At 42.8% G+C, this 26,415-nt stretch overlaps 1 protein-coding gene across 6 annotated transcripts; it reads right to left on the reverse strand.

The window, feature by feature from the left end:
* Positions 1 to 7,712: 7,712 nt before the first annotated feature.
* lsm14aa (LSM14A mRNA processing body assembly factor a) lies at positions 7,713 to 25,852 on the reverse strand. Of its 6 annotated transcripts, none has more exons than XM_014125597.2 (11): positions 25,548 to 25,852; positions 15,620 to 15,783; positions 15,279 to 15,438; positions 14,522 to 14,650; positions 13,016 to 13,369; positions 12,693 to 12,776; positions 11,974 to 12,153; positions 11,545 to 11,722; positions 11,347 to 11,388; positions 10,926 to 11,169; positions 7,713 to 10,478 (listed from the first exon to the last, which is right to left on the reverse strand). In XM_014125597.2, exons 1-11 carry the CDS (start codon positions 25,666 to 25,668, stop codon positions 10,455 to 10,457), a joined length of 1,680 nt encoding a protein of 559 aa, XP_013981072.1. In that variant the 5' UTR covers positions 25,669 to 25,852; the 3' UTR covers positions 7,713 to 10,454. The 6 variants fall into 6 exon arrangements, with proteins under 6 accessions (XP_013981072.1, XP_013981070.1, XP_013981069.1 ...); XM_014125595.2 differs by having other exon boundaries at positions 7,713 to 10,475; positions 15,246 to 15,438; XM_014125594.2 differs by having other exon boundaries at positions 15,246 to 15,438.
* Positions 25,853 to 26,415: the final 563 nt, after the last annotated feature.

The raw sequence follows: 26,415 nt of genomic DNA on the forward strand, positions 1-26,415 counted from the left end.
TTAATTTAATAACTCTATTGTTCCAAATCAATGTTTTGTGGGGGGGGGGGGGACACTTCAAAATCCCATTTCATTAGGAATTCTAGTCCACCAAGTTTATTAAACAGACTGATAGGGATATGATACCACAGATGTAGGATTAGACAGATATCATTTCAACCATTTAATTATAAAAGAACCCACTAATGACTCAAAATCAATAGCCTGTAAACCTCCACGATCATAATCTTTCACTAATTGAGCTTTCCGAATCTAATCGGTGCTAGAGGCGTCACTACAGACCCTGGTTCGATTCCAGGCTGTATCACAACCGGCCGTGATTGGGAGTCCCATAGGCCCAGCGTTGTTCGGGTTATGGTTTGGCCGGGGTAGGCCATCATTGTAAATAAGAATTTGTTCTTATCTGACTGGCCTAGTTAAATAAAGGTTAAATAAAAATAAATATTTCAAAACTCGAGCTTTGACAATAAAATAGATCAGTTGGTGAGCACGTGCGAGGTACAGTTGAGCATAAATTGAAATCCTTTTCAAATAATTTGCATTTTTTATTTAACTGGACTAATGCATCTGATGCATCTGCATCTGATGGTCATGGTGTATTCAAGACAACTGGGAACTCGGTGAAAAAAATGGTCAAATCATGATGTGAGTGATCTTCAGGTCGTAGCTCTAGAAAGATGCCTGAGTTTCCGACTTGGAATTCCGAGTTGGCTGACCATTCAAAACGATTTTTTCCAGTCAGATCACATTTTTTCTGAGTTCCCAGTTGTCTTGAACGCACTGAAGTCGGAGAATTCCCGAGTTGTTTTGAACAAGGCATAATGCCGCGTTCAAAATAACTGGGAACTCTTAAAAATACAAGGTCCAATCATGATGTCAATGACCTTCAGGTCGGAATGCCGGAGCTCTAGAAAGAGGCCAGAGTTGGAATTTCTAGTTGGATGACCGTTCAAATACATTTTTCACGTTTTTTTTTCAGAGCTCCCAGTTGTTTTGAAAGGGGAATGGGGAATTAGTCTCAGCGGAGGGAGGGAGAACGCAGCAGAGGGTCCGCCTCTCATGGTCCCGACTCTCTCCTCCCTTTCCTCCGGTGAGACTGACCAGAGAGAGCGGACACTGTCTTCCACCTGATGCCGAAACTCCTTATTACAAGAGAAAGTTAAATATTCCTCAATATTAAAACAGACATGAGGAGCTGCTAATAATAATAAAAACGCAGGGCTATTGATACACTTGGCTACTCATTCATTGCTGCAGGAGTGGAAGGCAGAGTCGGTCTTTTAAGACAAATTAAATGGTTCAAAATGGGAAAACTTTGCCTACCCAGTGCACCAACAGCACAACACTAATAATGCAGGCAAACTTACATCCGTTTTACCTCTACCAGCACGTCACATCTGCAACCAGAGGAAAAAATAAATCAATTCTAGACCACCTACAAAGCTCTCCCTCCCCTCCAATTGGAAAATCTGACCATAATTCTATCCTCCTGATTCCTGCTTACAAGCCAAAACTAAAGCAGGAAGTACCAGTGACCTGCTCAATACGGAAGTGGTCAGATGACGTGGATGCTACGCTACAGGACTGTTTTGCTAGCACAGACTGAAATATGTTCTGGTTATTCAGGAGTATACCACCTCAGTCACCGGCTTCATCAATAAGTGCATCGACGATGTCGTCCCCACAGTGACTGTACATACATATCCCAACCAGAAGCCATTGATTTTCAGGGAACTTCTGCACTGAGCTAAAGGCTAAAACTGACGCTTTCAAGGAGCGGAACACTAATCCGGATGCTTATAAGAAATCCTGCTATGCCCTCAGACTAACCATCAAACAGGCAAAGCGTCAATACAAGACTAAGAATGAATCCTACTACACCAGCTCTGACATCCGTTGGATGTGGCAGGGCTTGCAAACTATTAATGACTACAAAGGGAAACCCACCTGCGAGCTGCCCAGTAACGCGAGACTCCCAGACAGCTGAAATGCCTTTTATGCTTGCTTCGAGGCAAATAACACTGAAGCATGCATGAGAGCACCAGCTGTTTCGGACGACTGTGTGATCACGCTCTCCGTAGCCGATGTAAGCAAGACCTTTAAACAGGTCAACATTCACAAGGCCGCAGGGCCAGATGGATTACTAGGACATGTAGTCAGAGCATGCGCGGACCAACTGGCAAGTGTCTTCACTGATATTTTCAACTTCTCCCTGACCGAGTCTGTAATACCCACATGTTTCAAGCAGACCACCATACTCCCTGGGCCCAAGAAAGCGAAGGTAACCTGCCTAAATTATTACCACCCCGTAGCACTCACATCGGTAGCCATGAAGTGCTTTGAAAGGCTAGTCATGGCTAATATCAACACCATCATCCCGGAAACCCTCGACCCACTCCAATTCGCATACCGCCCCAACAGATTCACAGATGTCGCAATCTCAATCGCACTCCACACTGCCCTTTCCCACCTGGACAAAAGGAACACCTATATGAGAATTCTGTTCATTGATTACAGCTCAGCATTCAACACCATAGTGCCCACAAAGCTCATCACTAAGCTAAGGACACTGTGACTAAACTTCCTGACTAAATTTTACTGGATCCTGGACTTCCTGACGGGCCACCCATAGGTGGTAAGTGTAGGCAACAACACATCGGCTATGCTTATCCTCAACACGGTGTCCCCTCAGGGGTGCGTGCTTAGTCCCCTCCCGTACTCCCTGTTTACCCATGACTGCGTGGCCAAGCACAACTCCAACACCATGAGGCGGCACATTTGGCCCAGCGTCGTCCGGGTTAGGGGAGGGTTTGGCCAGCTGGGATTGCCTAATCCCATCGCGCTCTAGCGACTCCTTGTGGCAGGCCAGGCGCCTGCGAGCTGACAATGGTCACCAGCTGGACTGCGTTTCCTCCAATACATTGGTGCGGCTGGCTTCTGGGTTAAGCGAGCAGTGTGTCAAGAAGCAGTGCAGCTTGGCAGGGTCGTGTTTCGGAGGATGAATGGCTCTCGACCTTCACCTCTCCTGAGTCCGTAGGGGAGTTGGAGCGATGGGACAAGACTGTATCTAGCAATTGGATATCACGAAATTGGGGAGGAAAAGGGGGTAAAAGTACAAAAATGTTAATTTAACAAAAGTTTGCTGACGACACAACGGTGGTAGGCGTGATCACCAACAATTGTGAGACAGCCTATAGGGAGGAGGTCAGACAACAACCTCTCCCTCACCGTAATTACTTATTAAATCTGTCATGGAAATAAATGCATTTCCTGTTACCAAGTCATTTACCTTTTTTATGCCTTTAGTTTTACATGTGGACCACTTTATCAGTGGATTCTGAAAAGCTATCCAAGGATTGTTCCATAGGGTTGTGTTTTTTAGGGAGTGATATTGGTTATTGTAGAATACTTTCATTTTCTTCCATATTGTTATAGTGTTCTTAACTATGAAGTTGTTACTGTTCTTAGCTTTATCCTTTGAAGATAGACACATAAACAGATTCTGGGGATGAGCATCTTCAATGTGTACCCATTGTTCCTCTTTAGTGCATTTAACTATATAGTATGTCGCAAGTAAAAGCCTTGGGTAGCAAGTTGATACAATTCCATGTCTGGAAGGTTAAAACCACCCTCAAATTTAGGAAGATGTAAAACTTTCTTTTTTATTCTATGAATTTTAATTGCCCATATAAAGTCTGTTATAACCAAGCATACTTCGCTGGGGTAATAGGTATTCACTTTGGGAGCCATCCCATTCTGAAGAGGTTTATTCCACCTGTAAGATTTATGGGAAGATTGTTCCATTTAATTAGATCTGCTTTCATATTGTTCAGAAATTGAATAAAATGTTCCATTTAATTAGATCTGCTTTCATATTGTTCAGAAATTGAATAAAATTGTCTTTATATATTTGTTGTTTGTTGTCACTTATTAAGAATCCTAAGTATTTAATATATTTTGTGGTCCACTTAAAAGGATTGCTGTAGATTGTGAGTTATTCTTTTTATGTTTCTTATTTCCATGATATTTTTCACGTTCATTTTATATCCTGATATTTTAAAGTATTCTGAAAATATTTTTAGCAAAGGAGGCATTGAGCTTTTAAAATTAGTCAGATATATCAGGAGATCATCTGCAAATAAGTTTAGTTTATATTCATATTTACTCATACTGATACCTCTTACATTTGGGTCTTGGAGGTTCAATTGCAAGTGAAAACAGGAGGGGGGAGAGGGGACATCCCCGTCTTGTGCCCCTTTCCAAAGCAATTTCATCCAAAAATGTATTATTTGTGTACATTTTTGCTTTAGGACATTAATATAATATTTGTATTAAATGTATTATTTCAGCTGGAAAGTTGAAAGATTTGAAAAAAGTTTAATAAAATTCTGTGGGAAAGCAATCCATTCCTGGTGCTTTTGTCTGTACAAATATTTATAACAGTCTTCCTTCAGGGTTGTTGAGTCTAAGAAGGCAATAGGATCCGTCCAACTGTTGTTTAATTCTGATTTATATACATTTTTATAGCTTTCATATTTTTATTGCGCATTGTTGGTTCTAATTTCCACATTTCTGTATCTTTATCTTTAAAAATTATAACTGCTTTAGTGTGTTTTCATTTTATGAGAGCTGCAAGATACACTACATGACCAAAACTATGTGAACATCTGCTCATCAAACATCTCATTCCAAAATCATGGGCATTAATATGAAGTTGATCCCCCCTTTGCTGCTACAGTATTTACCTGGTTTATTTGCCATTAAGTAGTATGCTTTATTTGAGTTTAACATGGCTCTCTTCAAAAGTAAAATATTGTATTCCTGCTTAAGTTCAGAAAAGTATTTATCTTTACCTTTAATGGGCTTTTTCTAAAACAGTGAATTATTTTTCATTAATTCTAATTTCCAAATCAAATTTAACTTTTGCCGAGTATGAGATTATCATTCCTCTAATGTACACCTTAAAGGTACCCCAAATTATATCGGGAGTCAGCTTTTCTCTGTCCTCTATGTCTTCATTTGTAATGGTAAAGGTCTACATTTTTTCATTTACATACAGTATGTATTTTATTAAAAGTGTATTTCTTTAAATATAGCCTACACAATAGGTTTCAACATACCAGTATGTGTAAATGTTCTTGTGTAAAAAATTATCAATTTCTTTTTTTTTTAATGTGGTTGCAACGCTGTGGAATACAGTTTTACTACAATAGAGTGCAAAAATAAGTGCTATTCCCAAAGTTTAGCATGCCTTTCCAGGAGGAGTCTTATTTTGAGAAAAACTAAATCTGCGATCATGCTGCAAGGAGAACGGTAATAAGAGTACCGCAATATGAGTCACAATACCCATTAAACCTGGCGGCCAAACAAGGAAATGGTTCCAATTGTTTTTCACCATAACTTTTTCCCATACGGGATATTAGGAAGACTTAAAATAAGGGCTGTGTTTCGTGTAGACTTACCCCCAGAGTGACATTTTGATAACCATGTAAATCTCTCTCAGACTTTTATTCAAATACGGCCCTTATTTTAAGTGTTTCTAAAATTCACAATGGGAAAAATGAATGGTGGAAAAACGATTGGAGCCATTTCCCTATTTGACTGCTAGGTTTTATGGATATTATGGACAGATCCACTGTGGGGCTCTATAGCCGGCAAAGTGATAGCCTACATGTCCAAGTATGGGTAGCTGCAGCCCAATATTGCGACCAGAATATGGGCGATTTGGGCAGATTTGTTGCAACTATAAACCGTTTTGCATGGCTGGTTGGGCAGCACTACAAGTCGATAGGCTGCCAGTGCTCTGGTGTTGTGCCTGCGGACTTGAAGTGCTTCCTACTGGGTAGCACCGTCATGTTGCCAGTGGTAGCTACATGGTCATTTTTTTCTCACATGATTTTATTTCAAGTAGGATAACAGGCTACACAATAAACAACTAATAACCATCTGGATATCACCTTGATACATACAGCCTACTACTCAATGGTGAGGGCATGGACAGCACGTCAACGCGTGGGCAGTAGTTACCCAACCAATATCAGGGTGACCATCACAGTAAACACAACGCATGAAGCAACAAAAACATCCATCTTCAATCATTTTTATAAAAAAATAAACAATCGTTTTAAAACTGAAAATGTACAATTATTTGTGTAAAACTAATAGTGAAATACGACTCATACATTCTCTTGTGTAAAAATAGAAGTCCAAACTCTTGGGGTATGGTAGCTCAATGTATGGTAGTTGCACTTTAAGAAACGGACGATTGGGGAAAAAAAATACTGCTCAATCAAAACCCACTAATCCAAGATAGAGCACAGCCTGTCGTTTCCAATGGGAGTCAATGAATCGATGGACAGAGCCAGCAAGGTGGGCAGAGGCAGCAAGGTGGGCAGAACTAGCAAGGTGGGCAGAGCCAGCAAGGTGGGCAGAACTAGCAAGGTGGGCAGAACTAGCAAGGTGGGCAGAGCCAGCAAGGTGGGCAGAACTAGCAAGGTGGGCAGAGCCACGAGATCCTGTTGGCGCGTTCTAGTCTGTGAAGCGCGTGTGTGCAGCAGCTCAATTCATCATTGCACTCATTCTAAACGACACCATTTTTGGGAAACTATGTTAAAGATTGTAGTTTTGCAAACAGAACTGTATTGAGATAAAATGTTTTGTCAATGAGAAAATGAGCCGAATGTCGGCCAAAATCCATCTCACTCCATCTTCTCCCACTGCCGGCGACTGGGCTTCCTCATCAACATATTTAATAGTGTGTGGAAACGCGACGACAGTAGACAATGGCCAACCGGATGCTTCACATTTATACATCTGGTAAAACCTGGCTAATTGTTCTGTTGTCTAACCAAAAGCAGAGCGCTATCGACACACCCGCTATTTTCCTTTCGACACCCACTTGCCCATACACAAGTCTCCATATCGGGATGCAGCGGAGGGGAAAACGGCTCATAATGCCCGGAACGAAGCATATGGAACGACATCAAATACCTAGAAACCATGTGTTTGAATACTATTCCACTTCACTCGTTACCACATGCCGTTTTCCCCAATTAAGGTGCCACCAACCACATGTGGGAATGAACTCACATCGGCAATCGCATTGAACCGGCTTGTCATGTTAGCTTATTGGCATGTCATGGTGACCACGACTACAAGTTATTTCTCCCTCGCCCAGCAAAATATTTTATTTTACAAGTTTTATCTAGCGCCATGTTGCGTTTGTTTCAAGCTAGCAAACACACTGGGCTCGTCAGGACAACTGACTGAACCGAATCCATTAGTCTCCACACTTGAGACTCAGCTGCGCTTTAAAACGTCATCAATTTGGGGACCAGGCGTGTCCGTATAGCCTCTCCCCAATTTAGTGCAGTAGTAGGAAATCGCTAGATAACTCCAATGCACCAATGGCAGACCCATGCATTGTCACTATGACACCCAACCAGTCTCCTCCCACCACCACCCTCTCCGATGACAACCCCATGGGGTCGTATGGTTTAAACTTGCTATCTAATTTGGCTTAGCTAGACATATCAACCATTGTCGGTTACAGCAGAGGGAGGGAAATAAGAAAGGCACAGGTAACACACAGGTGGTATTGACCATTTCTATTTGAGGGAGCTGCGAATGGGGAAAATGATTAAGACAAGCAATGGAATACTCAGCAGGTACTCACACTCAAACCATAAGGAGGAAAAACGCACAACACAGAATGTAATGAACAACTTTTATTGTATGCTCTGAATAAAAAACCCCAGTCCACTGAGGCCCACAGGAGAGGTCATCATGCTGGGTTTAGAGACAAAACACGTGGCTGTGACACCAGAGACTGTTAGGAAAAGTAACCCAAATAAACAATAACCTTTAAGTCTGTATATTAAAGATCTTGAAGTGCAAACAAACTACCCACAGCACAGACATTTCAGTAAGTTATTGTATCTTCATTGCTTTGGGTCATGATTTTGCAGCTTCTGATGTGCAGGACCCTCATGCAGTGTTCTGTGCATTTGTTTTGTTACAACCCAACATGAAATGGAAACAAAGGACATCCTCCTGAACTAGGCACATGATCCTATAGGTGCATCTCAACTGTATTTCCTTGATTCCTTATGTCCTCCCTCATTATCTTCTTCACAAAGCACATTGAAGCATATTGGATCTTCTCCCAAAGTGTTTTGAGAAACATGCAAGGAAAGAGGAATCAAGGCAATACAGTTAAGATTCATCCCATCCCACCAAATTCTACATTACCAACCTACGTCCTAGACAAGACGCCTCTAAGACACTTGTGAGAATTTGAGCATCCCCCATCCAATCCCATTTAACACATTATTGACTTTTCTGCATGCCTCGATAAGGTGCCAAATTAGTATTTGGACAGAGTATCTGAACAAATTACAACAGGTGACATGCATGACAAACGTGTAACATTGCCAAAATAATAGGAAGAGAAAAGACAATTCTATGCAGGACTTAAACAACCTAACTAAATTAGACGAGGGTCGTATGTAGATGTTTGGTATTTTTTGAGTTGCCTGAAGCTTTCAAGTTACCATTAAGTTATCTGAAGCTTTCAAAAGTTAAATGGGGGCATAAACAAAAAACCATTCCACTACAGTGCCTTAATGCCATGGAATAACTATCCTTCAATGGAAATTAACAAGACGTTCAAATTTTGCGATGTTGACATTTACATACTTCTGAATAAATCTAGTACATTTTCAAATGAAGGAGCGCCTAGTTCACCAAATAGCACTGTGCAGTTACCATGATAACATTATCGTAAGTGTCCCAAATAGCACCCTATTCAGTGCACTACTTTTGACCAGAGCCAAGTAGTCCACTATATAGGGAATAGGGTGACATTTGGGACTCATGCATATTGTCATCCAGTTAGCAGAAATGGAATACATCCTCAGTATACACAAATTAACAAAAAGACACCTTTTTATAAAACGACTTCAATAGTAAAAGTGCAACTGTGTGTACCTTTCTAAATACTCAGTCAAAGTTCATTACTTCCCATTAACCAACCTTTACTCAATTTGTGCCCGATCATTCAAATCCTCCAAAAATAGCTTCGATGTTGCTATGTAACTAATGCCTATTTCGCTAAAACCAAATGGCTATGCACCTCGTTCTAATATTCTACGTACTTAACTCAGTAATTCTTCTGCCATCACTTGTGTAGCTGCAGCAGGCTATCAACCACCATGCAGTGCCATGACAGAGTTAGTGGCATCGAATCAAGAGCTTAGTCAGGACACTTTCTCTCTGTCAGACATCTCAACTACTAAGCAATGTTGGTGGGTGAAATTATTTCTAGCATTCCTGTTTGATAGAAATGGGGAATTCAGGAAGAGGTTTTAACCAATTCAGAAGCAACTGCCTGGCAAAAAAAGAGGTAAAAGTGAATAACCAACATTTTTGGAAGTTCCATAGAAAGGTTACAAACAAAAGTGTAACCAATGATAAACTGGCCCATTTGTCAGGAAGAAGCATACTTTGATGGCCTGCTTTAGCTAGCTCTTGTAGATGACGCTAGAAAAAGAACTGTAGCAAACAGCAGCATTATACAACTCTAGTCACACAATACCAGGAGCCCTTGAGTACAGGGCAATATACAGAACATTTTAAAATAAAGAAAATTAGTTCTGACTTATCCTTCCCTATTCCTAGTTACGCATCCAGAGTTAAACTATATCACAAAACCAGAAGAATAAAGCTAAGTGTTAACATCTAGCACCATCTCTATCCTCCATACACTACAGTGTAGAATGGGAGTAATAGACAATACAGATGATTCCTTGTTGGTTTAAACCAGAGTTAACAGAAGACTGTTAAAGCCCTAATAAAAACATCTAAAGTAAGAGCTAGAAGTAAATGAAAAACAGAATATTGACAAAAAGTTGAGAATATTTAGCAAAAAAACCACACGCTCTGCCATTTAGAGAAGTGGGATAAATAGATGCCTAGCGGACTAGGTATGGTATGTGTAGTATACACGGAAGTAACTGACGGACCCCACTGACTATTTTTCCGCTGAAGTTATAACAGGATATATCCAAACAAATAAACCTATGTCAGTGCTCCTCAGTTGGAAGGATCATGTATACAGCCTTCTACACTTGACAGAATATTATCAAATACAAGTTAAGGAGAAAAACAAACAACTAATTGCTAAAAAAAAATGACATCCCTCTGAAATCTGATATTTATACACAATTAAGCCACCTGGAAATAGTTTTGAAGAGATCATGACATTTGTGTTTGACATATTGCATCATTTCCATTGTTAAAAGATATGGAAAATAAGTTGCATTCAAGCAGTCTAACCCAGTGCTGGTGACAAATATACAGCTAGTACATCTTCATTCCTTTAGTCAAAAGTAGCAACCTAAACTATTTTTTAAACATGAGGTGTTGCAACTCTGTTGATCCGTCCTCCAGTTGTATTACGCGGCCACCTTGTTATCCTTCTGGAAGGCAAAAATGTGACACTTAATTTTGATGACTTCAGTATGGTTAAAGTTATGTACAAGTGCTTAAAGGTAGTGATGAGGGAAAAACAAATCAAATAGTTACATATCACAATATTATTTTTGGGCTAGTTGGCTGTACCTGCACCAAACTCCAGTATTTTTCCTTCATAGCTTGTTCTCCATCTTTAAATAGGGAGCCAATTTGTTTTCAGCACTTTTATTTCCATGACTGATTAAAACTCATTCTCTCTCTGCAGCAGACATATTGTGAGCAATATGTCTGAAACATCAAATCGCAATGAAATCACAGTATCAAATCGCAATACATATAGAATCGTGAGAATTGCAATACACATCGTATCGGCACCTAAGTATCGTGACAATATCTTATCTTGAGGTCCCTGGCAATTCCCAACCTTAATAGGTAACAAACGTATACATTACCCTGTACTCAAAGTTCTCTGAGAACTCCCGTCCTCCCTGGCTTGTTCTGTTGTATCCTCCCCTGTAGCCGTGGCCTCCTTGGGGGGGGCCGAAGGACCCTCTGCTGGCCGAGCGTCCCCTGCCCCCGCGGAAGCCTATGCCGCCCCGCCCACGGTAGCCCCCACGGCCCCGACCCCCACGCAGGGGGATCCCGAACGTCTCAGAGTTCATCCGCCTCTCCTCGGCCCAGGTCTGCCTCCGCTCCCTGCCAATGACAAAATATTAGACGCTCAGCCGTGGTTGGACGAGGACGATGACAGTGCCTTACTGAATCCACAATGGTCGTGTATAGTACATGGAGTACGTGTATCAACAACGCCACATTGTATAGTATCAAAACATTAGCATGGGATAGAATGGATCTGAGAGAAGACAGACGCACCGTGGGAAACCAGAGCCGCCTCCAGATCTTTCTGCAGCTTTCCTAGAAAACAGAATAGAAGATGGTTATTATCACGTATTGGGTATGCCCAAGGGAAAAAAATATTATCTTGTAGATGATTGAGAATGAACAATACAAAGGGACAAAGAGGTAACTGGGATAAAAGCTTTGGGATGGATATGGGCAGCTGTAGCCTACCTGCTGTCATCACAGGAGATATTGTCGAAGAAAGACTTTGACTTGTCATAGTATACGTTAGGCGTTAGTGCCTCTCCCCCTTCATCGGCGTTGCCCTCGCTGTTCAGGGTCTCCACCCCAGAATCGCCCTTATCCTCCCCGTTCACCGCTGCCTTCTCCGGCTTCTCAGTCTTCTCATCTGTAGGATAATATTGAAGGTCAGACACTCATGAAAAATAAAGGACGTTGCACACTATAATTTACTCTCAATAATATAAAGGGTAAATCACAAGTCAGACACCTTTCTTCAATATGGCCCATTACGTTGTGGCAGGCGCACATCCACATAACTGGACACTATACTAAAATCAGTCTATCATCTCTCTTTTACCAAGTGTTGGTGTTGAGTCATGTGACAGGGCCCCCCATTTTTCGACTGTTCTCCGGTACCTTTCAGTTTGAGCTTGCTGTGGAACTCTCTGTCAATCTCCTCCTTGTTGAACTGGGCATTGGCACTCTCAAAGTCAAAGTCCTTCTCGAACTTCATTGGCCCGTCTCGGCGCACGTTGAAGTGGCCCCTGCCGCGGTGTCCGCCACCACGACCACGCCTCTGAGGTTGGGGGCAGCCAGCTGGGAAACAGAAGAGACAATGTTAGCATATGAAACACGTAGCAATCACCACAAACAATACAATTAAATACCACAAAATGAGTAGAATATTAATAATTAAAGTGTGCAGACATTTCCACTGCATCCTAGGCTAGTCGATGAGAGCACAGCCAACTACCCCAGGTATAACCATATACGCTCAACAGAATAAAGCACAAATGGCTTGCCTTCCATCACAGACTTCAAAATATTATAACCCTGACAGATGTGCTGCTGGAATTTGTCACATAACCATAAAGCATGAATAGCGTTACCCAGCAGCCATCGCCATCTCATTACTTCTATTGACATGAAGAGCATGTCAATCTGTGCACAGCAATGCAGACAGTCGCAAGCAACGGACCATGTAATGTAACCAGCTATGTAACCTACTACAGCACACGGGATGTGTACATTAACATGGGTTCGAAAGTTTGAGTAGAAGTCACTAGGGCATGCAGAGTCTGAATAGGCGTGGAGCTGAGCTCAGAGGACGGTTAGAGCAGAGGTGGTCAGTTAACCTGCTGGCCGTTGACTGGCATCCCTGCCTTCACCTGGCGCTTGCTGCTCAGACTCTGGTCTGTGTGCTTTCTGGCTCTCTGTGCCTGGAATGGTACGGTCCTTCAGTTTAGAGAGCTCGGATCAACTTTAATAAAGAGATTTAGCCCAACACTATAGACTCCTACCTTTAGAAAAAGGCACAATTGGTTCAAATGCAGAACCTCTGGAACAGAACGTTACAATCACAACATGACGGGTCATTTTTGGTTTTTACAAACGCTAGCTTAGGGGTTGCAGTCCGCAAAATATAAAACATACAGGTAAAGCGTCCGATAGGTCTCACCTGAGGCGCTAAAGATAGAGTGCATAAGCCCTGCAGTGGAAGCCCTATCTACGGCAGTGGTGTGGTGTTGATGAGAGATCGGTGCATTGCGGAGCGCAGGCCAGGCCTGGTTACTGCGGGCCCCACTGACAGTCTCACCGGTCCTCCTGGGTTCACCTCCGTCCTGGATATGGTGGTGGTGCTGCTGGGCCTTTTGGTGGACGGGGCCGGTGGACGCAGCCGAGGGGGCCGTGCGGCCGGGAGCGGGACTTCTGCGGCCCAAGCCAGGGGCTGGGGGGCCCGACGGGGTGGCCTGGACAACCTGCTCTAGGGTGGGGCTCTTCCTCAGAGGGTCCAGAGAGGGGCTAGTGCGGGCTGGGAAAAAAGAGGGGTTGGGGTTACACTGGGATACTCAACACTGCTGAGACAACAATTACTCAACACTGGCCCATCAAGAGTCAGATTTACACTTCCGTTCAAAAGTTAGGGGTCACTTAGAAATGTCCTTGTTTTTAAAGAGGCGACTCCGGGATGCTGGCCTTCTAGGCAGAGTTCCTCTGTCCTGTGTCTGTTCTTTTGCCCATCTTTATCTTTTCTTTCTATTGGCCAGTCTGAGATATGGCTTTTTCTTTGCAACTGCCTAGAAGGCCAACATCCTGGAGTCACCTCTTCACTGCTGACATTGAGACTGGTGTTTTGCGGGTACTATTTAATGAAGCTGCCAGTTGAGGACTTGTGAGGCATCTGTTTCTCAAACTAGACACTATTGTACTTGTCCTCTTGCTCAGTTGTGCACCGGGGCCTCCCACTCCTCTTTCTATTCTGGTTAGAACCAGTTTGCACTGTTCTGTGAAGGGAGTAGTACACATCATTGTACGAGATTTTCAGTTTCTCTGCAATTTCTCACATGGAATAGCCTTCATTTCTCAGAACAAAAATAGACTGACGAGTTTCAGAAGAAAGTTATTTGTTTCTGGTCATTTTGAGCTTGTAATTGAACCCACAAATGCTGATGCTCCAGATACTCAACAAGTCTAAAGAAGGACAGTTTTATTGCTTCTTTAAATCAGAACAACAGTTTTCAGCTGTGCTAACATAATTGCAAAAGGGTTTTCTAATGATCAATTAGCCTTATAAAATGATAAACTTGGATTAGCTAACACAGCGTGTCATTTGAACACAGGAGTGATGGTTGCTGATAATGGGCCTCTGTACATCTATGTAGATATTCCATTAAAAAAAAAAGAAAAGCCGTTTCCAAGTGCTTTTCTTTCAAAATCAAGGACATTTGTAAGTGACACCAAAATCTTGAACCGTAGTGGAGTTGACAACAAACCTACATAATACAGTATGTTGAAGACATGCAGGTTACGTGTTGTGAAAAGCGTTATGTTATTTGAGAAGACATTCTCGTACTGATCCACATTCTAGTATTCCAAAGCAGTATAGGTTGACCTCCTTGTGCTCTTCACAAGACTATACACAGGCCTAACATGCATAAATACCACAGTGGTTTCCTTCTTTTACCTTTAGATACAAGGGTAGTAGTGGTACCCAGAGAGCGTGAATCAGTGGGGAGAGCAGCGCCAATAGCACTGCTCTGAGACTGGGGTGCAGCTGAGCTTGTGTCACTCCCAAAGGAGGGGACTGATCTTCCTGTATGGAGAGGAACAGCAGGTGTAGAGTATTTAGGGCAACGGCACAAGGTGGAGAGTCCTCTCTGGATAGTATACGTTCCAACTGGCCTCATTTCATGATTTGGCGAGTTCCTGACCTGTGATCCTGATTGATTAGAATCAGTGTAATAGAGCAGACATGGCGAGTGGTACTGTCTAATTGAGAAACTACATAGTGAGAGTCTATTTAGTGTGTACTGTGTTCCTTTTTGAGTGTCTAATAAGTGTAGGGGAGACAAGGAAAGTGACTGACAATAGTGGAGCCTACAGTCCAAACTTCCTCTGCTCCTGTGGCATGGCCAACCAGATCCATGGACCACATGGAGACCCGCAACCCTTGGAAAGCATGCAGGACTATGTTCTTTCCTGACAGTTGGCTTAAAACGTAGACTAATATCTACCTGCATTTCACAGGTAGTTGACTCAATGCATAGCATTAGCACACATTTGTAAAATGTGACTGACAAACATTTAACGGGACTAATATCAGCCTTAAAACACACTTGACATTAGTAAAGTATAACTGATAGACCTTGAACACGTGACATTAACTTAGCTAGCAATCACTTCCTCACCATATCCAGGCCTCGTGCTGCTGTGGCTCTTACCGACACCAACGGCGCCAAACTGCGGGGAGACCAGGGGGCTGGTGCTGAACTGGTTGTACGGGGGCACCGGGGCTCGGTTGAATAGGCCGTAGGAGCCCACCGACTGAAACGGTGCTGATGCGGCGGCAGGAGCAGGCAGAGGGGCCGAACCCATGGACGACTGGAGAGGAGAAAAAGGGTGATCAAGCCAAATATCAGTACACAGCGCAATGGAAAGACAACTATATTGCTTTTGTATAGTGGAATGGCAATGCAAATTGACTGACTCGACTGTGTCTTTGTTTCACATGGGTGTACTTTGGATATTTAATTTCTTTGGGGTTGGGAGAAGCTGCCCCTACCTGGACGATGGCCGGGTCCTGAGGGAGAGAGCATGTTGGCTTGGGCGGCTCACATACAGTCAGGTCCTTAATGTCACTGCCTCGAAAGATGATGTACTCAAAGATCTCATCTCGGGGCGGGATGGGCCTATCGGTGGGCCGATCCTCTGTGCCAAAAGAGCGAACTACGGAGGAAAGTCAAAACATACAGTTAGCATAAGTAGTGACATCAAATTTAAGTTTATTGGTCATGTACACAGATTGCAGGCGAAGGGAAATGCTTGTTTCTAGCTCCAACAGTGCAGTAATACAACACTACACACAAATCCTCAAAATAAGAATGACCAATGTATGTCCGAAATATATACAGTGTACACAACATTAAGAACACCTTCATATTTTTTCTCTATCGACACACACAGCAGCCAGAAAGTATTCAGACCCCTTGACATTGCCACAATTAGCTACGTTAAACCTTATTCTAAAATGTATTAAATTCAATCCACACAAACACCACAAAGCCAACCGAAAACAGGTTTAGAAATTTTAGCAAATGTAAATAAAATAAATAAATACAGTAACTGAAATATCACATGTATTCAGACCAGTACTTTGTTGAAGCACCTTTGGCAGCGATTACAGCCTAGTCTTCTTGGGTATGACCCTACAAGCTTGGCACACCCGTTTCTCCCATTCTCCTCCACAGATCATCTCAAGCTCTGTCAGGTTGGATGGGGAGCATCGCTGCACAGCCATTTCAGGTCTCTCCAGAGATGTTCGATCGGGTTCAAGTCCGGGCACATTCAAGGACATGTACCGAAGCCACTCCTGTGTTGTCTTTGCTGTGTGCTTAGGGTCTTTGTCCTGTTGGAGGTGAAACTTCAACCCAGTCGGAGGTCCTGAGCAGGTTTTCATCAAGGATCTCTGTACTTTACTTCGTTCATCTTTCCCCCGAACTTTCCAGTCCCTGCCGCTGAAAAACATCCCCACAGCATGATGCTGCCGCCACCATGCTTCACCATAGGGATAGTGCCAGATTTCCTCCAGACGTGACGCTTGGCATTTCCTCAGACCAGAGAATCTTGTTCCTCATGGTCAGAGTCCTTTAGGTGCCTTTTGGAAAACTCCAAGCGGGGCTGTCATGTGTCTTCAACTGAAGACTGGCTTTCGTCTGGCCACTCTACCATAAAGGCCTGACTGGTGGAGTACTGCAGAGATGGTTGTTCTTCTGGAAGGTTCTGCCATCTCCACAGAGGAACTCTGGAGCTCTGTCAGAGAGACCATCAGGTTTTTGGTCACCTCCCTGACTGCTCAGTTTGGCCAGGCGGCCAGCTCTAAGAAGAGTCTTAGTTTGGAATTACCATTTAAGAATGATGGAAGCCACTGTTCTTGGACCTTCAAGGTTGCAGAATTTTTTTGATACCCTTCCCCAGATCTGTGCCTCGACACAATCCTGTCTCGGAGCCCCAAGGACAATTCCTTCGACCTGATGGCTTGGTTTTTGCTCTGACATGCACTGTCAACTTTGGGACCTTTATATAGACATGCATGTACCTTTCCAAATCATGTCCAATCAATTGAATTTACCACAGGTGGACTCCAATCAAGTTGTAGAAACATCTCAAGGATGACCAATGGAAACAGGATACACCAGAGCTCAATTGAGTCTCATAGCAATAGGTGTCCTCCTTTGCGAGGCATTGGAAAACCTCCCTGGTCTTTGTGGTTGAATCTGTGTTTGAAATTCACTGCTCGACCTTACAATTATTTGTAAGAGATGAGTTACACTCAAAAATCATGTTAAACACCATTATTGCACAGAAGCAGTCCATGCAACTTGTTAAGCAAAGTTTTACTCCTGAACTTAAGGCTTGAACGCTTATTGACTCAAGACATTTCAGCGTTACATTTTGTATTCATTTGTAAAAAATTTACAAAAAAAATTATACTTTGACATTATGGGTTAGTGTGTAGGCCAGGGACAAAAACATTTCATCCATTTTAAATTCAGGCTGGAACACAAAGGCACTGTAAATAGGGCAGCAGTCTAAGGTGCAGGGTAGAGTACAGGTTGGTGACTGGCTAGTGACTAAGGTTCATGGCAGGGTACTGGACGGAGGCTGGTTGGTGGCGATTTTTTAAGTTGATGCACCTGTACAGTATCCACCTAGATGGTGGTGGGGTAAACAGGCCATGGCTCGGGTGGCTGAGGTCCTTGATGATCTTCTTGGCCTTCCTGTGACATCGGGTGCTGTAGATGTCTTGGAGGGCAGGCAGTGTGCCCCCGTTGATGCGTTAGGCTACGCACCACTCTCTGGAGAGCCCGGCGGTTGCAGATGGTGCAATTGATACAGCCCAACAGGATGCTCTCAATGGTACATCTGTAAAAGGGAATGGAGGGCTTCGGGCCAAGCCGAAGCCCTCCATTCCCTGTAGTCCAAGATAGGCTCCTTGTCTTGGTAACGTTGAGGGAGAGGTTGTTGTCCTGGCATCACATTGTCAGGTCTCTGACCTCCTCCCTATAGGCTGTCTCATCATCGTCGGTGATCAGGCCTACCACTGTTGTGTCATCTGCAAACTTAATCATTGTGTTGGAGTCGTGCACGGCCACTCACTCAAGCGTGAACAGGGAGTACACGAGAAGACTGAGCACGCACCCCTTAGGGGCCCCAGTGTTGAGGGTCAGCATGGCGTATGTGTTGTTGCCTACCCTCAGCATCTTGGGGCAGCCCTTGAGGAAGTCCAGGATACAGTTGCAGGGGGGGGGGTGTTTAGTCCCAGGGTCCTTAGCTTAGTGATGAGCTTTGAGGGCACTACGGTGTTGAAGGCTGAGCTGTAGTCGATGAATAGCATTCTTGCATTAGGTTTTCCTCTTGAAGTGGGATAGGTCAGTGTGTAGTATGACGGCGATTCTGCCTTGTGGGAAGAAAGTAGGGTCAGAATAGGAATAGAAAAGGTGTGTACGCCTTCACCACACTGTGTGTGAATGGACCATTGCAGGTGATGTGCACGCCGAGGAACTTGAAACTTTTCACCCTCTCCACTGCGGCCCCTTAGACGTGGATGGGTGTGCTCGCTCTGCCGTCGCCTGAAGTACACAATCAGCTCTTTCGTTTTGTTGACGTTGAGGGAGAGGTTATTTTCCTGGCACCACTCCGCCAGGGCTTTCACATACTCCCTGTATGTTAAATCGTCGTTGTTGGTAATCAGGCCTACCACTGTTGTGTGTTCAGAAAACAGGGAGTACAGGAGGGGGCTGAGCACGCACTCCTGTGGGGCCCTTGTTGAGGATCAGTGTGAGGGAGGGGGTTGTTGCCTACCTTCACCACTTGGGGTAGGCCCGTCAGGAAGTCCAGGACCCAGTTGCAGAGTGAGGGCTCTCAGCTTAGTGATGAACTTGGAAGGCAATATAGTGTTGAACACTGAGCTCTAGTCGATGAACAGCATTCTTACATAGGTATTTCTCTTGTCCAGGTGGGATAGGGCAGTGTGCAGTGCAATTGTGCTGTCCGAACTGTTGGGGCGGTATTAGAATTGTAGTGGGTGTCGGTGATATGGTCCTTAACCTGTTATGGCTAGGGGGCAGTATTTTCACGGCCGGATAAAAAAACGTACCCGATTTAATCTGATTATTACTCCTGCCCAGAAACTAGAATATGCATATAATTATTAGCTTTGGATAGGAAATACCCTAAAGTTTCTAAAACTGTCTGTGAGTATAACAGAACTCATTTGGCAGGCCAAAACCTGAGAAGATTCCTTACAGGAAGTGCCCTGTCTGACCATTTCTTGATTATCTCTATCCAATACAGGGGATCTCTGCTGTTACGTGACAGTTCCTACGGCTCCCATGGGCTCTCAGAAGGCGGCAAAAAGCTGAATCGTGGCTTTGCAGGCTCTGGCTGAAAAAAAGTAGCGCATTTGGATAGTGGCCGGTCACAGTACTATGAAACTCAGGCTCGTGCACGAGGGGATCCCATGCTTTTATTTTCTCTCTCTTTGTACGTATACACGCTTTCCCGGTCGGAATATTATCGCTTTTTTCGAGAAAAATGGCATAAAAATTTATTTTAACCTGTTAGGGCTAGGGGGCAGTATTGACACGGCTGGATAAAAAACGTACCCGATTTAATCTGGTTACTACTCCTGCCCAGTAACTAGAATATGCATATAATTATTGGCTTTGGATAGAAAACACTCCAAAGTTTCTAAAACTGTTTGAATGGTGTCTGAGTATAACAGAACTCAAATGGCAGGTCAAAACCTGAGATTCCTTTACAGGAAGTGGCCTGTCTGACCATTTATTGTCTTTCTTTGACATCTCATTCCATTACAAAGGATCTCTGCGGTAACGTGACACTTCCCACGGCTCCAATAGGCTCTCAGAGCCCGGGAAAAACCTGAATGTCGTCATTCCAGCCCCAGGCTGAAACACATTATCGCCTTTGTCAAGTGGCCGATCAAGGGACTGTGGGCTTAGGCGCGTGCACTGGCCGCCCCAGTCTTTGTGATTTTTCCTTTGTTTACCGAAAAGGAGATTCCCGGTCGGAATATTTTCGCTTTTTTTACGAGATCAATTGCATAAAAATGGATTTTAAACAGCGGTTGACATGCTTCGAAGTACGGTAATGGAATATTTAGAATTTTTTTGTCACGAATTGCGCCATGTGCGCGACCCTGATTTACCATTTCGGATAGTTTCTGGAACGCACGAACAAAAAGCCGCTATTCGGATATAACGATGGATTATTTGAGACCAAACCAACATTTGTTATTGAAGTAGAAGTCCTGGGAGTGCATTCTGACAAAGACAACAAAGGTAATAACATTTTTGTTATAGTAAATCTGATTTTGGTGAAGGCTAAACTTGCCGGGTGTCTAAATAGCTAGCCCGTGATGGCTGGGCTATGTACTTAGAATATTGGCAAATGTGCTTTCACCAAAAAGCTATTTTAAAATCGGACATATCGAGTGCATAGAGGAGTTCTGTATCTATAATTCTTAAAATAATTGTTATGCTTTTTGTGAACGTTTATCGTGAGTAATTTAGTAAATTGTTAGTAAATTCCCCGGAAGTTTGCGGGGGGGTATGCTAGTTCTGAACGTCACATGCTAATGTAAAAAGCTGTTTTTTGATATAAATATGAACTTGATTGAACAAAACATGCATGTATTGCATAACATAATGTCCTAGGGTTGTCATCTGATGAAGATCAAAGGTTAGTGCTGCATTTAGCTGTCTTCTGGGTTTTTGTTACATTATATGCTAGCTTGAAAAATGGGTGTCTGATTATTTCTGGCTTGGTACTCTGCTGACATAATCTAATGTTTTGCTTTCGTTGTAAAGCCTTTTTGAAATCGGACAGTGTGGTTAGATTAACGAGAGTCTTGTCTTTAAATAGCTGTAAAATAGTCATATGTTTGAGAAATTGAAGTAATAGGATTTTTAAGGTATTTGAAAATCGCGCCACTGGATTACACTGGCTGTTGCGTAGGTGGGACGAATTCGTCACGCCTAGCCCAGAGAGGTTAAACAGCGGTTGACATGCTTCGAAGTACGGTAATGGAATATTTAGACATTTTTTGTCACGAAATGCGTCGTGCTCGTGACCCTTATTTACACTTCGGATAGTGTCTTGAACGCACGAACAAAACGCCGCTATTTGGATATAACTATGGATTATTTGGAACCAAACCAACATTTGTTATTGAAGTAGCAGTCCTGGGAGTGCATTCTGACGAAGAACACCAAAGGTAATCAAACTTTTCTAATAGTAAATCGGAGTTTCGTCAGGGCTAAACTTGGTGGGTGTCTAAATAGCTAGCCGTGATGGCTGGGCTATCTACTCAGAATATTGCAAAATGTGCTTTCACCGAAAAGCTATTTTAAAATCGGACACCTCGATTGCACAAAGGAGTTCTGTATCTATAATTCTTAAAATAATTGTTATGTTTTTTGTGAAAGTTTATCGTGAGTAATTTAGTAAATTCACCGGAGGTTTGCGGGGGGTATGCCAGTTCTGAACGTCACATGGTAATGTAAAAAGCTGGTTTTTGATATAAATATGAACTTGATTGAACAAAACATGCATGTATTGTATAACATAATGTCCTAGGTGTGTCATCTGATGAAGATCAAAGGTTAGTGCTGCATTTAGCTGTGGTTTTGTTTTTTGTGACATATGCTAGCTTGAAAAATTGAAGTTTTTGTATTTTTGAGGAATTTGTAATTCGCGCCACGCCTATCATTGGATATTGGAGCAGGTGTTCCGCTAGCGGAACATCTAGATGTAAGAGGTTAACTAGCCTCTCGAACTTCATGATGACAGAACTGAGTGCTATGGGGCGATAATCATTTAATTCAGTTACCTTCAATTTCTTGGGCACTTGAACAATGGTGGACATGATGAATCAAGTGGGGACAACAGACTGGGGATATGAAGAGATTGAATATGTGACCGACCAGCTCGATCTTACATAACAAAAGTTGAAATAGTGTTTTTTTATTTTTATTCATTGAATAAAAGTAGAGACTCAGAGCTAGAAAATTGTACATCATTACACTACAGTTGAGGAACAATGGGAAAGCAATTCTGCTTTGAAAGTTGATAAACTTAGCCTTTGAATGTTTTGGTACCTACTGGAGAGCTCTTTGTCTACACCCATTCAGCATCGTTCACACCCTATTAAGCATTAGCCCAACCCATTTCTTTAAGGGTTGATCTGAGTGTTCTGTCCTAACAGCAGCAGTCAAGCACCCAAGCTTACTGGCTAACGTTGGCTAGCTACTTCAAACACAAATGAGAGAAAAGCTCACTGACCATTTTACACGCCCTATTGAAATGGATACTTGCATAGTGGAGTCTTGTTAAGACACGTAGCTAGCTAGCTAAACAATGAACCATAATCCTAACTCATGACATTACTAGCCTGCATGAATCTGCAGGTAGCTAACCAACCAGGTTCAAATGTTAGCTAGCTAACATTAGGCTATAACTAGAAAGGCAAGTGGCTCTGAGATACGAATAATATTACTACACAGATCAAACACAACATTAACTAGCAAGACAGCTAACTCTAGCTAGCTAGCAGTACACCAACTAGCAATGAAAACGACTGTCAAAATTAGAAACTTGTAAAATCAGAAAATGTAGCTAGCTAGACTATCTATACATCATGGATGGATGCTTCTCCCGGTCACGGATGCTATGGTTGCCCTTAGTTTGAAGATGTAATCCAGAGACAGGTGTTTTCTCCATCTCCTTAGCTATCATACTCAAATTCCACTCGAGTTCCACTTACTTCAAAAGTCTGTCTTCCAGAATGTGGAGAGCAACACTTCTCTAGTTCTAAAGCCGCGTTTGACAGGATTACCTACAAATACTGACCAGCTCAAACAGAGAGAAGTCTGCTACATGGCAGACCGATCTAAACTCATCTCTCAGCATGTCCAGCCCACTCATTATCTCAGCCAATCATGGCTAGCTGGAAGGTTGCTGTCTTTTTCTGTGGCTAAGCCAACTAGGCTAATAATTTAACCATTTTATTCATATTTACAGACGGCATACAAGTCTGTTATTAAGACACATGAAAGTTTATATTCCAGAAGACATTTCTGGCAAAAACAAATATAAAAAAAGTTTAGGTTCAAATGGCTCTCCTGTGAAGTGGTGACCCGCGACATATGCCTAGTTTCCTGAAATGAGTCACATTTGTCCATAAACAAAAGTTAGATATCCTGTGGGTCGCTTACATACAGTACACAGGTTCCTACTAGGATCAGGAAGATTGTTGAGTTACTTACAATTAGTGGTGCAGTTTTAGTTTCAGCTAGGTGAATGTTCAATGACAACCACCACTTTAACCCTCACAACCTGGAAACACTGACTGAAATACATAGCTAGTCTGATTTTGATCTCAGCTTAGCTACTAACTTGCTGGCACCAGTTTTCCCAGTCATATTACTCAGAACAGCGCCACAAATTAGAGGCTGGCAAATTGCCAAAATCCAGCATAATCACTCCTCAACAAGCTGATGTTGAGTTGCTTGTGAATGTTAGCAATGCAGTTGTCACGCTACGGCACTGTTACTTCATCATATGGTAAGGTTACATGATACTCTCAGCATGTACTTAAAATAAACATGGTTAGCTTGCTAACTAGAAAACAAGTTACATCACCAGGTAGCTAATGCAGTCCGGGAGCTTAAGCACTTACAAATTCATAACATATTGTATGAATTGTAATTCGTAAAGTATCATACGAATTGCTGAAAGATAATTGCAGGACGTAACATATACAATACAAAATGGATGACGTAGTAGTTTTCTGGGACCCATTTTGTCTCGTGACAAAACTACTGGCTGAAATCGTCATTAATGTCTATCTGCGGACTGCGGTTACTACATGCCGCGCCCACTGCCATTGCATTGAGGCAGCTAGCGCCGTCTCTGGCCCACACTCCAGCACAGTAGGTGGCGGTAATGCACCAATAATGTTGGATGCAAACCGGCGAAAAATCCCACCAAAGAATAAGTAAGCTGCTAGCTTGCTAGGGGACACCAGTAGTGTCCTTCGTCCCCGTCTGCTGAGCACTGCTTTCAAATAAAATGTTATTTGTCACATGCTTCATAGACAACTGGTGTAAACTAACAGTGAAATGCTTACTTACGGGTCCATTTCCAACAGCGCAGAGTTAAAAATATAAGATTTATTTCTATAAAAATAGTGACACAAGGAATAAACACAGTAAATAACAAATAAAAATGAGTAAAAATAGCATGGCTATATATAGGGAGTAGAAAATAACATGATTACATACAGAAAGTATCAGTACCGAGTCGATGTGCAGGGGTACGAGGTAATTGAGGTAGCCATAGGTAGGGTTAAAGTGACTAGGCAACCGGATTGATAAAAAAGTAGCAGCAGCATATGTGCGAGTGTGAAAGTGTGTGTAAGGCGTCAGTATGCATGTTTGTGTGTGGGCGTATGTACTGTGTGTTGGGGTGTCAATGCAAGTGTGTGGGTAAAGTCCAGTGTGGGCAAAGAGTTGGTGCAAAAAACGGTCAATGCAAGTAGCCCGGGTAGCCATTTGATTAGCTTTTTAGCAGTCTTGTTTAGAAGTCTGGGGGGGGAAGCTGTTCAGGGTCCTGTTAGTAAACAAAGAGGTGTAATGGGTTCCTACTCAAATGTTACATAAAGCTTACTTTGTTATTCAATGTTTGTTGTTTCCAGACTTGGTGCATTGGTACCTCTTGCTGTGCAATTCTATAAACGTTACGGTGAAGGAAGTTGCTAGCTAGCTTAATGTTAGTGGTGATGCGTAGTGGGTGCAGTCCACAGATAAATTATACAAAATCTCTGAAGCATCTCTTTAAGCATTTACAAATTCTTAACATTTTGTAAGAATTGGAATTTGTTTAACTACTATGAAATGATATTTGGGACTCCCAGAGTGGCGCAGCGGTCTAAGGCACTGCATTTCAGTGATAGTCACTACAGACCCTGGTTCGATTCCAGGTTGTACCACAACAGGCCTTGATTAGGAGTCCCATAGGGCGGCACACAATTGGTCCAGCATCATCCGGGTTAGGCCATTATTGTAAATAAACATTTGTTCTTCACTGACTTGCCTAGTTAAATATAAAAATAAAACAAAAAATGGATGACGTAGTGCGCAATTTTCGGGGACCTGTTTTGGCTCGCGAGCGCTACATTCAAAGCTACTGCTTCCGGCAGAAATTATACAAATCCTTTGAAGCATCACTTTAGCTAGCTGGCTAGTCAATTAGCTAGCTTGTTAGCTAACTAGACAACTTTTTCAGAACAGCAAGGAAACAATAACAATCCACAAGGTGTGAAGAAATTGCGTTTGTTTAGAGGCATCTCTGTATGTATTTAGTTGGTGCACAACAGTGCTGACACATTATTATTTTCACGAGTTATTTACCTTTTGCAAGTGCGACAGTCGAATTCTCAGTATCAATAGTGTAGAGGATCCCTTCGTAACGAATCTCGGCCTTCGAGATTAGGCTTATTTTGCTCCCGATATAAGGGGTTCCTCCACTCATGGTGTCTTCCCTGTCTTAGATGGCTAAATTGCCAAATATCTCCCTCCCAACTGAACGTTTCTTTGAATAATTTAACTTTGGCTAGTTCTGTTTTGTGTTTCTCTGACTTGCTATATTTTTGGTCCTCCACTACAATATGGCTACCTCATTTTTCATCGTCTTTCTAAACACGGGGGCAAACGGGAAATCCAAATCTCGCGATGTTTCACCAAAGTCTGGAACATGTCTGCTAAATATAAACAATAATTATATAGCTTTGATTTGCAGATTAGTATGCCTATTTGATCCCTTCTATATCTTTATGATACATGTTTTGAAGCACTACTGTACGGTGTCATGTAGAATGAAAAACGTTGAGGTGCAATAGGCAGCGCAAATCTTCATAAACGTAGTTTGGGGGTCCTTTCTTGAAATTCTATTTCTACGTTTGAAACCCACGCGCATGCGTACATTCTAAATTACGATTTGCACAACGGTCTATCATCAAAGATGGCGGGAGCCTCCGACCCACTGGAGGACATGCTCTTCAATGAGGTAGACGAAAAAGCTGTAAGCGACTTAGTGGGCTCTTTGGAATCGCAACTTGTCAGCCAAAAGACTTCGCCCGCCACATATTCTAATATCAAGCGAGAAGGAACTACGGGCGCTGTTAGCCAGTTCTCAGGGAAACTGCGTGATCAAGCGGGGTCTCTGGAGCCGCCACAACAAGGACACCCAAAAGCGGCGTTAAACGCGGAACCCATCGCG

This window comes from Salmo salar, chromosome ssa10, assembly GCF_905237065.1.
Source record: "Salmo salar chromosome ssa10, Ssal_v3.1, whole genome shotgun sequence".
Classification (NCBI taxonomy): domain Eukaryota; kingdom Metazoa; phylum Chordata; class Actinopteri; order Salmoniformes; family Salmonidae; genus Salmo; species Salmo salar.